Source organism: Chelonoidis abingdonii, unplaced genomic scaffold, assembly GCF_003597395.2.
Source record: "Chelonoidis abingdonii isolate Lonesome George unplaced genomic scaffold, CheloAbing_2.0 scaffold0008, whole genome shotgun sequence".
NCBI classification, from domain to species: Eukaryota; Metazoa; Chordata; order Testudines; family Testudinidae; genus Chelonoidis; species Chelonoidis abingdonii.
Window position 1 is genome coordinate 314,279 of NW_027424269.1, and position 15,597 is coordinate 329,875.

The 15,597-nt window shown below is 42.5% G+C and overlaps 1 protein-coding gene across 1 annotated transcript in view; it reads left to right on the plus strand.

The window, feature by feature from the left end:
- AHNAK (AHNAK nucleoprotein) overlaps positions 1–12,909 on the plus strand; it is a 36,929-nt gene extending 24,020 nt beyond the window's left edge. Inside the window, 1 exon segment of the mRNA XM_075061331.1 lies at positions 2–12,909. Within this exon segment, the coding sequence (XP_074917432.1) occupies positions 2–12,026 (12,025 nt within the window). The 3' untranslated portion in view covers positions 12,027–12,909.
- The last annotated feature ends 2,688 nt before the right edge of the window (positions 12,910–15,597 follow it).

Consider the following 15,597-nt stretch of genomic DNA (forward strand, 5'->3'; position numbering starts at 1 on the left):
AATTTGGTTGTACCAGGCTGAAAGGGGAGGGACCAGATGTGGATATAGCACTTCCAAAGGGAGAGGTGGATATTTCTGGTCCCAGGATAGATATAGATGCTCCAGGTTTGAACATTGAAGGGCCTGAAGGACACCTGAAAGGTCCCAAATTTAAGATGCCTGAAATGCACATCAAGACCCCTAAAATCTCCATGCCAGACATTGACCTGAATCTGAAGGGCCCTAAGCTGAAGGGAGATGTAGATGTTTCTGTTCCAAAGCTGGAAAGGGAATTGAAAGCTCCTGGAATTGACATTAAAGGCCCCAAAGTGGATATTGATGCACCCGATGTGGATATTCACGGCCCAGACAGTAAACTGAAAATGCCTAAACTGAAAATGCCTAAATTTGGTGTACCTGGGCTGAAAGGGGAGGGACCAGACATGGATATAACATTTCCAAAAGGGGATGTGGATATTTCCGGTCCCAAAGTGAACATTGATACCCCAAGTTTAGACACTGAAGGGCCAGAAGGTAAAGTGAAAGGTCCAAAGTTTAAACTGCCTGAGCTAAATATTCAGACACCCAAAGTCTCCATGCCAGATGTGGACCTAGGTTTGAAGGCATCTAAACTCAAAGGAGATGTGGATATCTCTGTTCCAAAGATAGAAGGTGATTTGAAAGGACCCAGCATTGACGTTAAGGGGCCTCAAATTGATATTGAAGGTCCCCAAATGGATATTGATGTGCCTGATATGGACTTGGAATGTCCAGAAGGCAAACTGAAAGGCCCCAAATTTAGGATGCCTAAAATGAATATCAAGGCCCCTAAAATCTCCATGCCAGATGTTGATCTGAATCTAAAGGCACCTAAACTGAAAGGAGAAATGGATGTTTCTGTTCCAAAGATGGGAGGTGATTTTAAAGGACCCAGCATTGACATTAAGGGGCCCAAAGTTGACACTGATGTTCCTGATGTTGACCTTGAATGTCCAGAAGCCAAATTGAAAATGCCAAAAATGAAGTTTCCAAAGTTTGGCATGCCTGGCTTCAAGGGAGAGGGTCCTGACATGGATGTGAAACTCCCTAAGGGACAGGTGGATATTTGTGGTCCCAAAATGGATATTGATGCTCCAGGTTTGGACATTGAAGGACCAGAAGGAAAAATAAAAGGTCCCAAATTTAAGATGCCTGAAATGCACATCAAGACCCCTAAAATCTCCATGCCAGACATTGACCTAAATTTGAAAGGTCCCAATCTAAAAGGAGACGTGGATGTTTCTATTCCAAAGCTAGAAGGTGATTTGAAAGGTCCTGATGTTGACATCAATGCCCCCTCAATAGATATTAATGCACCAGATATTGAGCTGCAGGGTTCAGGTGGAAAACTGAAAATGCCCAAAATGAAGATGCCTCAATTTAATGTGTCAGGCACTAAACTTGAAGGACCTGATATAGATGTAAAAGTGCCAAAGGGAGAGGTTGATATTTCAGCTCCCAAGGTAGATATAGAGGCTCCAGAGCTGGACCTTGAAGGCCCAGAAGGCAAATGGAAAGGACCTAAATTTAAAATGCCTAAATTAAATATTAAAGCACCTAAAATCTCCATGCCGGATGTAGACTTGAATCTCAAGGCACCGAAAATGAAGGGGGAGATGGATGTTACTGTTCCAAAGATAGAAGGTGATTTGACAGGACCTGAAATTGATATTAAAGGGCCAAAATTAGACATTGAGGCACCTGATATGGATCTTGAGTGTCCTGAAGGAAAACTGAAAGGGCCGAAATTCTCAATGCCTTCTTGGAAAATGTCACCATCAAAAATATCCATGCCAGATGTGGACTTAAATTTGAAAGGGCCCAAACTGAAGGGAGACTTGGATGTTTCTGTCCCAAAGATAGAAGGTGACTTGAAAGGACCTGAGATTGACATGAAAGGCCCCAAACTGGATGTTGATGCACCGGACATCGGCATTGATGGGCCAGAAGGAAAAATGAAAGGTCCCAAATTTAAAATGCCTGAAATGCACATCAAGGCCCCAAAAATCTCTGTTCCTGATGTAGATCTGAATTTAAAAGCCCCTAAAATAAAAGGGGAAGTTGATATCTCAGCTCCTAAATTTGAAGGAAATTTGAAAGGTCCTGATTTTGATATCAAAGGTCCCAAGGTTGATATTGATGCACCAGATGTGGATATTCATGGCCCAGATGGTAAATTCAGAATGCCCAAATTCAAAATGCCCAAATTCAGCATGCCTGGGTTCAAAGGAGAGGGACCAGAGGTGGATGTGAAGATTCCAAAAGGGGAGATGGATATTTCTGGTCCCAAGATAGACATTGATGCTCCGCAGTTGGACGTTGAAGGTCCTGAAGGAAGGCTGAAAGGTCCTAAATTTAAGATGCCTGAAATGCACATCAAGGCGCCTAAAATCTCCATGCCAGACATTGATTTGAATGTGAAAGGTCCTAAACTGAAGGGGGATGTGGATGTTTCTGTTCCAAACCTGGAAGGTGACTTGAGGGGGCCTGAATTTCATCTCCAAGGCCCCAAAGTTGACATTGATGCACCAGATATGGATATTCACGGCCCAGAGGGTAAACTCAAGATGCCTAAATTCAAAATGCCCAAATTTGGCATGCCTGGGTTCAAAGGCGAAGGCCCTGATGTGGATGTAAAACTTCCGAAGGGGGATGTGGATATTTCTGGGCCCACGGTAGACATAGATGCCCCAGATTTGAACATTGAAGGTCCAGAGGGAAAGCTGAAAGGACCCAAATTTAAGATGCCTGACATGCATGTCAAGGCACCTAAAATCTCCATGCCAGATTTTGATTTGAACCTGAAAGGATCTAAAGTGAAGGGGGATGTGGATGTTTCTGTACCAAAGCTAGAAGGGGATTTGAAAGGGCCTGAGTTTGAAATCAAAGGTCCCAAAGTGGACATTGATGCTCCAGATCTTGATATTGAAGGTCCTGAAGGAAAATGGAAAGGCCCCAAATTTAAGATGCCTGAAATGCACATCAAGGCACCTAAAATCTCCATGCCAGACATCGACTTTAATTTGAAAGGCCCTAAAGTGAAGGGGGATGTGGATGTTTCTGTTCCGAAACTAGAAGGGGATTTGAAAGGCCCTGAGGTTGATATTAAAGGGCCTAAATTGGATATAGATGCCCCGGATGTGGAGATTGAAGGCCCTGATGGGAAATGGAAAGGTCCTAAATTCAAAATGCCTGAGATGCACATCAAGGCACCTAAAATCTCCATGCCAGATGTTGATTTACACTTGAAAGGTCCTAAACTGAAGGGAGATGTGGATGTGTCTGTTCCAAAGATTGAGGGTGATTTGAAGGGGCCTGAGTTTGACATCAAAGGCCCTAAAATTGACCTTGATGCACCAGATGTGGATCTTCATGGCCCAGAGGGTAAACTCAAAATGCCTAAATTCAAAATGCCCAAATTTGGAATGCCTGGATTCAAAGGGGAGGGACCAGACATGGATGTAAGTCTTCCGAAAGGGGAGATTGATCTCTCAGGTCCAAAAGTAGACATTGATGCTCCTGATTTGGAAATTGAGGGGCCAGAAGGAAAACTGAAAGGTCCTAAATTTAAGAAGCCTGAAATGCATTTTAATGTTCCTAAAATTTCCATGCCAGATATCGATTTAAATTTGAAAGGCCCTAAACTGAAGGGAGATGTGGATGTTTCTCTTCCTAAAGTAGGTGGTGATTTGAAAGGTCCCAAAGTTGAAGTCAAAGGACCAGATATTGATCTTGAGGCTCCAAAACTTGATATAGAAGGAAAGACAAAAAAATCAAGATTTAAACTTCCTAAATTTAGTTTTTCTGGCCCTAAAGTTCAAAGCCCTGATGTGGATGTGAAACTTAAGAAATCTGATATTGATATTTCTGGACCAAAGGTGGATGTGAGTGCTCCAGATGTGGACATTCAGGGGAAAGCAAAAGGATCTAAATTTAAAATGCCTTTCCTAAGTATTTCATCACCTAAAGTGTCAATGCCAGATGTGGAGTTAAATCTGAAAGGGCCTAAACTGAAAGGAGACCTAGATGTTTCTGGCCCAAAGCTAGAAGGGGATTTAAAAGGGCCTGAAGTTGACCTCAAAAGTCCCCAAATAGACATCAGTGCACCAGACGTTGATATTCATGGCCCAGAGGGTAAACTCAAAATGCCCAAATTGAAAATGCCTAAATTTGGAACACCTGGGTTGAAAGGAGAGGGACCAGATATGGATGTAAAACTTCCAAAAGGGGAGGTGAATGTTTCAGGTCCCAAGATAGACATTGATACTCCAGATTTGGAAATTGAAGCTCCTGATGGAAAAGTGAAAGGCCCCAAATTTAAGATGCCTGAAATGCATTTCAATGTTCCTAAAATCTCAATGCCAGACATTGATTTAAATTTGAAAGGCCCTAAATTGAAGGGAGATGTGGATGTTTCTGTACCAAAACTAGAAGGGGATTTGAAAGGCCCTGAAGTCGATATCAAAGGCCCTAAAGTGGATATAGATGTCCCTGATGTGGAGATTGAAGGCCCAGAAGGCAAATGGAAAGGTCCCAAATTTAAGATGCCTGATATGCATTTTAAAGCACCTAAAATCTCCATGCCAGATTTTGATTTGAACTTGAAAGGACCTAAAGTGAAGGGGGATGTGGATGTTTCTGTACCAAAGCTAGAAGGGGATTTGAAAGGGCCTGAGTTTGATATCAAAGGTCCCAAAGTGGACATTGATGCTCCAGATCTTGATATTGAAGGTCCTGAAGGAAAATGGAAAGGCCCCAAATTTAAGATGCCTGAAATGCACATCAAGGCACCTAAAATCTCCATGCCAGACATCGACTTTAATTTGAAAGGCCCTAAAGTGAAGGGGGATGTGGATGTTTCTGTTCCGAAACTAGAAGGGGATTTGAAAGGCCCTGAGGTTGATATTAAAGGGCCTAAATTGGATATAGATGCCCCGGATGTGGAGATTGAAGGCCCTGATGGGAAATGGAAAGGTCCTAAATTCAAAATGCCTGAGATGCACATCAAGGCACCTAAAATCTCCATGCCAGATGTTGATTTACACTTGAAAGGTCCTAAACTGAAGGGAGATGTGGATGTGTCTGTTCCAAAGATTGAGGGTGATTTGAAGGGGCCTGAGTTTGACATCAAAGGCCCTAAAATTGACCTTGATGCACCAGATGTGGATCTTCATGGCCCAGAGGGTAAACTCAAAATGCCTAAATTCAAAATGCCCAAATTTGGAATGCCTGGATTCAAAGGGGAGGGACCAGACATGGATGTAAGTCTTCCGAAAGGGGAGATTGATCTCTCAGGTCCAAAAGTAGACATTGATGCTCCTGATTTGGAAATTGAGGGGCCAGAAGGAAAACTGAAAGGTCCTAAATTTAAGAAGCCTGAAATGCATTTTAATGTTCCTAAAATTTCCATGCCAGATATCGATTTAAATTTGAAAGGCCCTAAACTGAAGGGAGATGTGGATGTTTCTCTTCCTAAAGTAGGTGGTGATTTGAAAGGTCCCAAAGTTGAAGTCAAAGGACCAGATATTGATCTTGAGGCTCCAAAACTTGATATAGAAGGAAAGACAAAAAAATCAAGATTTAAACTTCCTAAATTTAGTTTTTCTGGCCCTAAAGTTCAAAGCCCTGATGTGGATGTGAAACTTAAGAAATCTGATATTGATATTTCTGGACCAAAGGTGGATGTGAGTGCTCCAGATGTGGACATTCAGGGGAAAGCAAAAGGATCTAAATTTAAAATGCCTTTCCTAAGTATTTCATCACCTAAAGTGTCAATGCCAGATGTGGAGTTAAATCTGAAAGGGCCTAAACTGAAAGGAGACCTAGATGTTTCTGGCCCAAAGCTAGAAGGGGATTTAAAAGGGCCTGAAGTTGACCTCAAAAGTCCCCAAATAGACATCAGTGCACCAGACGTTGATATTCATGGCCCAGAGGGTAAACTCAAAATGCCCAAATTGAAAATGCCTAAATTTGGAACACCTGGGTTGAAAGGAGAGGGACCAGATATGGATGTAAAACTTCCAAAAGGGGAGGTGAATGTTTCAGGTCCCAAGATAGACATTGATACTCCAGATTTGGAAATTGAAGCTCCTGATGGAAAAGTGAAAGGCCCCAAATTTAAGATGCCTGAAATGCATTTCAATGTTCCTAAAATCTCAATGCCAGACATTGATTTAAATTTGAAAGGCCCTAAATTGAAGGGAGATGTGGATGTTTCTGTACCAAAACTAGAAGGGGATTTGAAAGGCCCTGAAGTCGATATCAAAGGCCCTAAAGTGGATATAGATGTCCCTGATGTGGAGATTGAAGGCCCAGAAGGCAAATGGAAAGGTCCCAAATTTAAGATGCCTGATATGCATTTTAAAGCACCTAAAATCTCCATGCCAGATTTTGATTTGAACTTGAAAGGACCTAAAGTGAAGGGGGATGTGGATGTTTCTGTACCAAAGCTAGAAGGGGATTTGAAAGGGCCTGAGTTTGATATCAAAGGTCCCAAAGTGGACATTGATGCTCCAGATCTTGATATTGAAGGTCCTGAAGGAAAATGGAAAGGCCCCAAATTTAAGATGCCTGAAATGCACATCAAGGCACCTAAAATCTCCATGCCAGACATCGACTTTAATTTGAAAGGCCCTAAAGTGAAGGGGGATGTGGATGTTTCTGTACCAAAGCTAGAAGGGGATTTGAAAGGGCCTGAGTTTGATATCAAAGGTCCCAAAGTGGACATTGATGCTCCAGATCTTGATATTGAAGGTCCTGAAGGAAAATGGAAAGGCCCCAAATTTAAGATGCCTGAAATGCACATCAAGGCACCTAAAATCTCCATGCCTGACGTTGACTTTAATTTGAAAGGACCTAAAGTGAAGGGGGATGTGGATGTTTCTGTACCAAAGCTAGAAGGGGATTTGAAAGGGCCTGAGTTTGATATCAAAGGTCCCAAAGTGGACATTGATGCTCCTGATTTTGATATTGAAGGTCCTGATGGTAAATGGAAAGGCCCTAAATTTAAGATGCCTGATATGCATTTTAATGCACCTAAAATCTCCATGCCAGATTTTGATTTTAATTTGAATGGTCCTAAATTTAAGGGGGATGTGGATGTTTCTGGCCCTAAACTGGAAGGGGATTTGAAAGGTCCTGATTTTGATATCAAAGCCCCCAAAGTTGACATTGATGCACCAGATGTGGATCTTCATGGCCCAGAGGGTAAACTCAAAATGCCTAAATTCAAAATGCCCAAATTTGGAATGCCTGGGTTCAAAGGGGAGGGTCCAGACGTGGATGTAAGCCTTCCAAAAGGGGAGATTGATGCTCCTGATTTGGATTTTGAAGGGCCAGAAGGAAAACTGAAAGGTCCCAAATTTAAGATGCCTGAAATGCATTTCAATGTTCCTAAAATCTCAATGCCAGACATTGATTTAAATTTGAAAGGCCCTAAAGTGAAGGGGGATGTGGATGTTTCTGTACCAAAGCTAGAAGGGGATTTGAAAGGTCCTGATTTTGATATCAAAGTCCCCAAAGTTGACATTGATGCACCAGATGTGGATATTCATGGCCCAGAGGGTAAACTCAAAATGCCCAAATTCAAAATGCCCAAGTTTGGCATGCCTGGATTCAAAGGGGAGGGACCAGACGTGGATGTAAGCCTTCCGAAAGGGGAGATTGATCTCTCAGGTCCAAAAGTAGACATTGATGCTCCTGATTTGGATTTTGAAGGGCCAGAAGGAAAACTGAAAGGTCCCAAATTTAAGATGCCTGACATGCATTTCAATGTTCCTAAAATCTCCATGCCAGACATTGATTTGAATTTGAAAGGTCCTAAACTGAAGGGAGATGTGGATGTTTCTGTACCAAAATTAGAAGGGGATTTGAAAGGCCCAGAAGTTGATATCAAAGGTCCCAAAGTGGACATAGACGTCCCTGATGTGGAGATTGAAGGTCCAGATGGGAAATGGAAAGGCCCCAAATTCAAGATGCCTGAAATGAATATCAAGGCACCTAAAATCTCCATGCCAGACTTTGATTTAAACTTAAAAGGTCCTAAAATTAAAGGAGACATGGATGTTTCTGTCCCTAAGATAGAAGGTGATTTAAAAGGTCCAGACATAGACATTAAATCCCCCAAAATGTCTGTTGATGTTCCTGATCTTGACTTTGACGGTCCAGAAGGAAAACTGAAAGGTCCTAAATTTAAGATGCCAGAAATGCATATTAAAGCACCCAAAATCTCCATGCCAGATTTTGACTTGAGTTTAAAGGGGCCTAAACTGAAGGGAGACATGGATGTTTCTGTTCCAAAGTTAGAAGGTGATTTGAAAGGTCCTGAAATTGATATTAAAGGCCCCAAATTGGACATAGATGCACCTAATATCAACATTGAAGGGCCAGAAGGAAAACTGAAAACTCCCAAATTTAAGATGCCTGAAATGCACATCAAGGCCCCTAAAATCTCCATGCCAGATGTAGACCTGAATCTAAAGGCACCTAAACTGAAAGGAGACATAGATCTTTCTGGTCCAAAAATAGAGGGTGATTTGAAAGGTCCTGAATTTGATATCAAAGGTCCCAAAGTGGACATTGATGCACCAGACATCAATATTCATGGCCCTGAAGGAAAACTGAAATTACCCAAAATGAAGCTGCCTAAATTCAGTACTCCTGGGTTCAAAGGGGAAGGCCCGGATGTGGATGTAAGTCTTCCAAAGGGAGAGGTTGATATTTCAGGTCCTAAGATAGATATTGGCACTCCTGATTTGAACATTGAAGGTCCAGAAGGAAAACTGAAAGGGCCAAAATTTAAGATGCCTGAGATGCACTTTAAGACACCCAAAATCTCAATGCCAGACATTGATTTAAATTTGAAAGGTCATAAAATGAAGGGGGACTTCGATGTTTCTGTTCCCAAGATTGAGGGTAATCTTAAAGGTCCTGAAGTTGATATCAAAGGCCCAGAATTTGGGATTAGAAGTCCTGAGCTTGATGTTGAGTGTCCAGATGTGGCCACTGAGGGCCTTGAGGGAAATGTTAAACTTCCCAAATTTAAGAAACCAAAATTTGGGTTTGGAATTAAAAGTCCTAAGGCAGAAATCAAATCTCCTGACGTGGATATTGCTGTCCCGGAAGGTGAACTGAATGTGGAGTCTCCTGATATTGGCATTTCTGGCAAAGGAAAAAAAAGCAAATTTAAAATGCCTAAACTTCATATGAGTGGCCCTAAAATTAAAGGAAAGAAGGGTGGATTTGATATGAATCTACCCAGTGGTGAGATAGATGCAAATTTGAAATCTCCTGATTTAGATCTCAATGTAACTGGTCCAGAGGCAACAATAAAAGGAGATATTAATGTCAAATCCCCGAAAGGAAAGAAGCCAATGTTTGGGAAAATCTCTTTTCCAGATGTTGAGTTTGATATTAAATCACCAAAGTTCAAAGCTGATGCTTCTGTGACAGTTCCTAAAATGGAAGGAGAATTTAAAGCACCCGATTTGGAGGTTTCCACACCAGGTATCAAAGGTGATATAAAGTCACCAGGCCTTGACATTACAACCCCCAGTATCAGCGCAAATCTTCCTGATGTTAACATTGGAGGTCCTGATATCAATCTTAAGAAACCTAAGGTCAGACTTCCAAGTGGAAATATTGATATAGCTGGTCCAAAAATGGAAGGTGATCTGAGACTCCCAGGTATTGACACAAACATTAATGCCCCTGATATCAAACTTAAAGGACCTACAGTGAATCTGCCTTCAGTGGACATTTCTGCTCCTTCATTCTCTGCATCTGATCTTGATATTAACTTGAAAGGACCAAAAGTAAAAGGTGATGTCAGTCTTCCTACAGCAGACCTGGAAGGTCCAGAAGGAAAACTAAAATTTCCCAAGTTCTCACTGCCCAAGATAGGGAAACCAAGTCTGAATTTAGAAGGAGCTGATGTGCAGCTGCCCTCAGCAAGCGTGGATGTATCAGCTCCAAGTATTGAAGGAGGTATGAGTGTTCCTGCAACTGAAGGAGTAGATGCAAAACTGAAGGGACCTCAGGTGACTATGCCATCAGTAAACCTTTCAATGCCCCAAGTCTCTGGACCTGATTTTGACGTAAACTTGAAAGGACCAAAACTAAAAGGAGACCTGGATGTTTCTAGTGACCCTAAAGGTCCAAAGGTGGACATACATGCACCAGATGTTGATATGAAAGGCTTTGGAGGAAAGCTTAAAATGCCCAAATTTAAATCTCCAACTTTGGAGGGACCTCAAGCAGATCTGAACATGAAAGGGGACATTGGATTTTCTGCCCCACAAATTGAGGGGGGCATGAAAGCACCAGGTATGGATGTACATCTCAGTGCCCCAGACCTTGATATCAAAGGGCCTACAGTGAAAACGCCATCGGTAGGTATTTCTGCCCCAGATTTTGATGTAAATTTGAAAGGACCAAAGTTAAAAGGAGATCTTGATCTTTCTGGTGGCATTAAATCCCCAAAAGTGGCTATAGATGCACCAGATGTTAACTTGGAAGGTCCAGGAGGTACGATTAAACTTCCTTCACTGAAGCTTCCCCAATTTGGCATTTCTAGTCCTCATGTTGAGGGGTCTAACATGGGTGTGAGTATTGAAGGACCACAAATTAAAGGAGACCTTGCTGGCTCAGGGATTGATGGAGAATTGAAAGGGCCTGCATTTAAAATGCAACCACTTCAAGTTTCAGCTCCAAAAATCTCTGCACCCGACATTGACTTAAACTTAAAAGGACCAAATCTAAAGGGTGATGTTAATAGTGCTGGTGATGTTAAAGGCCCAAAAGTTGGAGTGGAAGCACCAGATATCAGCATCAAAAGTTCAGGTGGAAATATTCAAATACCGTCAGTAAAACTGCCCAAATGTGACATTTCAGGTTCCCAAGGCATGAAGGTTTCTGGGATGGGTATTGCAACTAATGCTCCTGATATCAGTTTAACAGGTCCTGCCTTCAGTATATCAACACCAAAAGTTTCTGGGTCAGATTTTGACGTAAATTTGAAAGAACCTAAAATCAAAGGAAGTTTCGGCATTTCTGGAGACATGAAAGCTCCTGATGTAAATGTTGGGGCACCACACTTGGGCATTCAGCATTCAGGTGGTGAATTCAAAGGGCCACAGCTTTCATCTTCTGGTTTTGATGTAGAAATGAATGTGCCAGATGTTGCAGGGGGTCTTTATGTTTCTGGACCAAAGATAGAGGGTGGTCTGAAAGGTCCCAAGGTAGGAATCAAAGGTCCTGGCACAGATATGAATTTTCCACAAAGTAACTTAGATAGTGCATCAGGAAAAGTGACATTCCCCAGGATGAAATTGCCTAAATTTGTGTCTTCAGGGCATGAGGTAACTGGAAGAGAAGTAGGGGTTGATGTTAACTTCCCTCCGCCAGATGCCAGTCTCCAGGCTGGTGTGGTGGAGGCTGAGTTTGAAGAGCCAGATGTCAAACTTAAGAAATCTAAAATTAAGATGCCAAAGTTTAATTTTTCAAAACCTAAAGGCAAAGGCACCATTGTTGGCTCACCGGAAGCCTCAGTGTCCATTTCAGGATCTAAAGGAGATTTAAAAAGTTCCAAGGCAAGTCTAGGTTCTATGGAGGGTGAACTCGGGGGAGGGGAAGCTGCTGCCACTTCACCTAAAGGGAAGTTTTCGTTTTTTAAAAGCAAAAAGCCACGTCATCGGTCATCTTCCTTTAGCGATGAACATTCCTCCCAGTCAACCCCCACTGGCACCTTGGAGTTTGAGTGCAGCTCAGGAGCAGAGAAAGAAAAGCAGGCCAAGATGAAATTTGGAACATTTGGAGGGATAGGGTCAAAAACTAAAGGTTCTTATGAGGTAACTGGAAGTGATGATGAAGCAGGAAAGATGCCAGGGAGTGGGGTCTCATTAACGTCCCAGAAACCCCGCCTGTCTTCCTCTTCGAGTAATGACAGCGGGACAAAGGCGGGGTTCCGAGTGCCAGTGGTAGAACTGACCGTTGCCAAAAAGAAAGAGTAAAGCGTCCGTGTATATATGTCTGTGTATGTATATATATCTCTTCTGTGTTTGTATATAAATTTCATAGCTTGAAATATTTTCAGCCTCAGCAATAAAATGAATGGTGCCTAGTGAAATGTTAGATGTCATGTTGCCTACTCAAAAGAGAGGAGAGTTTAAAAGCAAGTGACCCTGGAGCTGTACCACAGTTCATCTGATGTATTTGAAAGTTTCTTTGTGTTCATGATATTTGGTTTGTGCATTAAATGCTGAGAGCTTAAGTTTACTAGCAAGCTATTTTGATATCCTTTTCATTTTACTGGATATTTTCAGTGTCGGTTTATGGAAATAATGTTTCCATTTTAATTACCTTTTGGCTTTTATTTGCAGGGCTTACATTTCTATAATGAGAATGGATATATTGAAAACACTGTAAAATATATAGATACAACTGAAATATGTCACTTTCCCTTGTAATGTGGGGTTTAAAATGACACGGAGTGTTTATCACAGAAAACTGTGGTTTCTATTAGCTTTGGTAGTTGTGGTGGTAAGAAAAGTACCCCACTTTAATTTAAGACTAGAGAATCCGGGTTGCTTTTGATAAATGTCATGAAGAAAAACAGAATTTACCAATAAACGACTAACCTGTTTTGGGTTGGAGTCGACTGACACCATCTTAGTTGTCTCCGTATATTTGTTTCATTATTTGTATTATAAGAGAGGACTTTTCTTAGTTATGGTGCAAAAATCTGTGACTGCCACTTTTCTGATATTTGTTATAATTTCTGTTAACAAATGTATCTTGATTTAAAAAAAATCTTTCAGCACTTTAATGGCAAATGAATTGAGAATGTAAGAAGATTGATCTTGTAAAATGCAAATAAACTGTTTATTAACCTTGCTCCTCTGTTGCTTCGCTGTTGTAGGGGGTGGAGGTTAAAATGCTCCAGCTGTGCCTCTCCCCTATCCCCCAGGACAAGTGCAAAAGCTTCCCAATGCCCAGCTATCTGTTCCTATCCCCTGGATGCAGCTGGAACTGACCCTAACTGGACTCCTTTCCCTCCTCTGCCTCACCTCCTTTGGACACAGGTGCTCTAGCTGATGCACCTGGCTCCCCTGCTTTTGCCCTCTTTTGCTCCTATAGCCCCTTTACCCCTCTGCCAGACACAGCCACTATAGCTGTCCCATCCTGCAGACACAAGTGGAACAGGGCCTGATGCCATGCTCCCTTCCCTTTTGATCCTCAGCCTCCTGGACACAACTGGAATCACTCCTCCTACACAGGGAGGAGAGGATAACAACACCCAGTGACTGCTCCCAACCAAGGATGGGCAAATCCTCCAGCAAATCCACATCAGACACTGGAAGGGTCAGGTGGCAGGAGACCCAAAGCAAATTCTCTGAATAGGGAGTACAAGCGGAGGGTGAAAATCCCCGTGAATCCCTCCCCTATCTGCTGAGGGGAGAGCATGGGCTAAAGCCCCTAATGAAGGCACAGGGAAGGAACTACACATGGGTGTATTTTAGGTGGTGGGGTGCACACTACTAATTTATGAAGTTCATCTCCCCTAATTACATCCTGGAGAGACCCTCCCCCCGTCAATTCTTGATAGGACAGAATATCGGCCTCCCAACTTAAACCTGAATAGAACAACCAGCATCCCCTGTTCCAACCTCAATGCACCTCAGTCATGTCCTACAATCCCCCAGACATCCCAAGCCTGGGCTCATCAACCACACAGATTTACCGATGCCCCTGAATCCTGACCCAGTGTTACTTGCTCACCCAGCCCTGGACTCAGCTGCTTGCCACATAGAGCAACCTCTGCTGATGCCCCTCAATACTGATCTGCATTTTCCCTGGTTATCCCAGCCCTGGGGTCCCCCAAGACACAACTTAGCTTATGGCCCTCAATAGCGGCTCGCACCCCCTTCACTAGTTCAGCCCTGGGCTCCCCCCACCAACTCTGCCAATGCCCCTCTATCTCAACCCACAGCCCCCCCCGCCCCCTTAGCCCTGAGCTCCTTACCACCCCCAAACGCCTCTGTCGATGCTCCTCAATCCTGACCCTCAGCCTCTCTGCAAGCCCAACTCTAGGCTCTCCATGGACATATATAAATCTGGATAGGACTTTAGAGAAAAGAAGCCCTCTTCACCATCTATTGGTGAACTAGAGGAAGAGAGAGAGTGAGCAGAGACCTCATTTGCATGGGTGATTCCCACTTCGCCAATGTGATAATTTTTGGCCATTTTGGATTAAAATGAATGCAAATCTTGGCTGTAGGGGTGATGAAATGTTATTTGCCTAATTGCATGACTAAAGGGAAGAAGCATTGTAGTGAATATGCCCAAAATAAGGGGTTACCCTTTCCTATACCTCAGTCTCTAATCACTGGGTAGTGCTCTGCAAGCCCAATGAAAAAAAAAGATCGGGGTTTTGTTATGGGATTATAGGAATTGCTTGAGTCTTTCTCTGCCAAGGTTGGATAGTATAATAATATAGCTGAGTGTGCTCCATAGTGAGTCATCTTCTACCTCACAGCTACCGGACCTGGAATCACTGAGAGCTGGGTTATGTAATAGAGCCTCAGAACTCAACCTTTATATTGTGACTGAAGACAGCAGTGGCTGTGAGAGATGCTGTCCTGGGAACAGTACTAACTTCTGACTGGAAACCATGAGTGGAGGACAGCAGGAGGGAAAAGACGGAAGTAGTATGCAAAAGGAATATTTGTTCATTGGACTGCCAGATCTGCAGGAGGGGAAACTGAGGTAAACGACATTGCCCAACGTACTGTGGCAGCAGGGGTTTTCCTTAGTATTCATTCACCATGCAGTTGATTTATGGTTTCCCATATTAATGCTGTTCCTTTTTCTCTTATAAGTTTTCTTTGTTTCATACACAGTTACTGAGGTCTGCTGAGAGAAAATTTGCCTGTTAAGGGTGCCTAAGGAGGAGGAGGATTTAGTTTTCCCCAGGCTTCTTGGTGCGAACTTGAGCTAGTGTGTTTGTTAATTTCAAGAGGAACCTCTAGATATTTCAACCAGGTCCTTGCTGCTACTGACAACACCTGGCAGAAGCGGTCCCTTAGTAATTGGTCTCTATGGAACAATCACAGTGAAGGACTTCAAGGGAGTATGTATGACTGTTTTCTATCATTTAATTAAAACTAGAGCTTTCATTTGGGCCTAATTCTGTTAAATAGATTGAATAAATATATAGTTAACTTTCTGTCTGCCACTAAGGCTCTCATTAAAGCCCTGGGGAGTCTGAAGTGCAAAAGTATCATGGGCCTGAATGCCCTGTGACTTCAAAGGTAGTTTTATGCCGAGGGGCTCTTGCAGGTGAAAACGCAAAATTGCTGTCAAGTAGAATTATTTGTCTGGTTTTGTGTTTCTAGACAGAACTGTAAAAAAATGGTGACTATTTACAGGACCAAATTGATTTGATTTATTTTTAAATTGCTACTTTGGCTTTTTTTATAGAAATAGCAGCAAACTGCTCTTCTACTAACTCTTGTGAAAGGTTCTAGTTTTGCTTGATCAGGTTAGTTCAGTTCAGTGGTGACTGTGTGGTTTTGTCCTGGT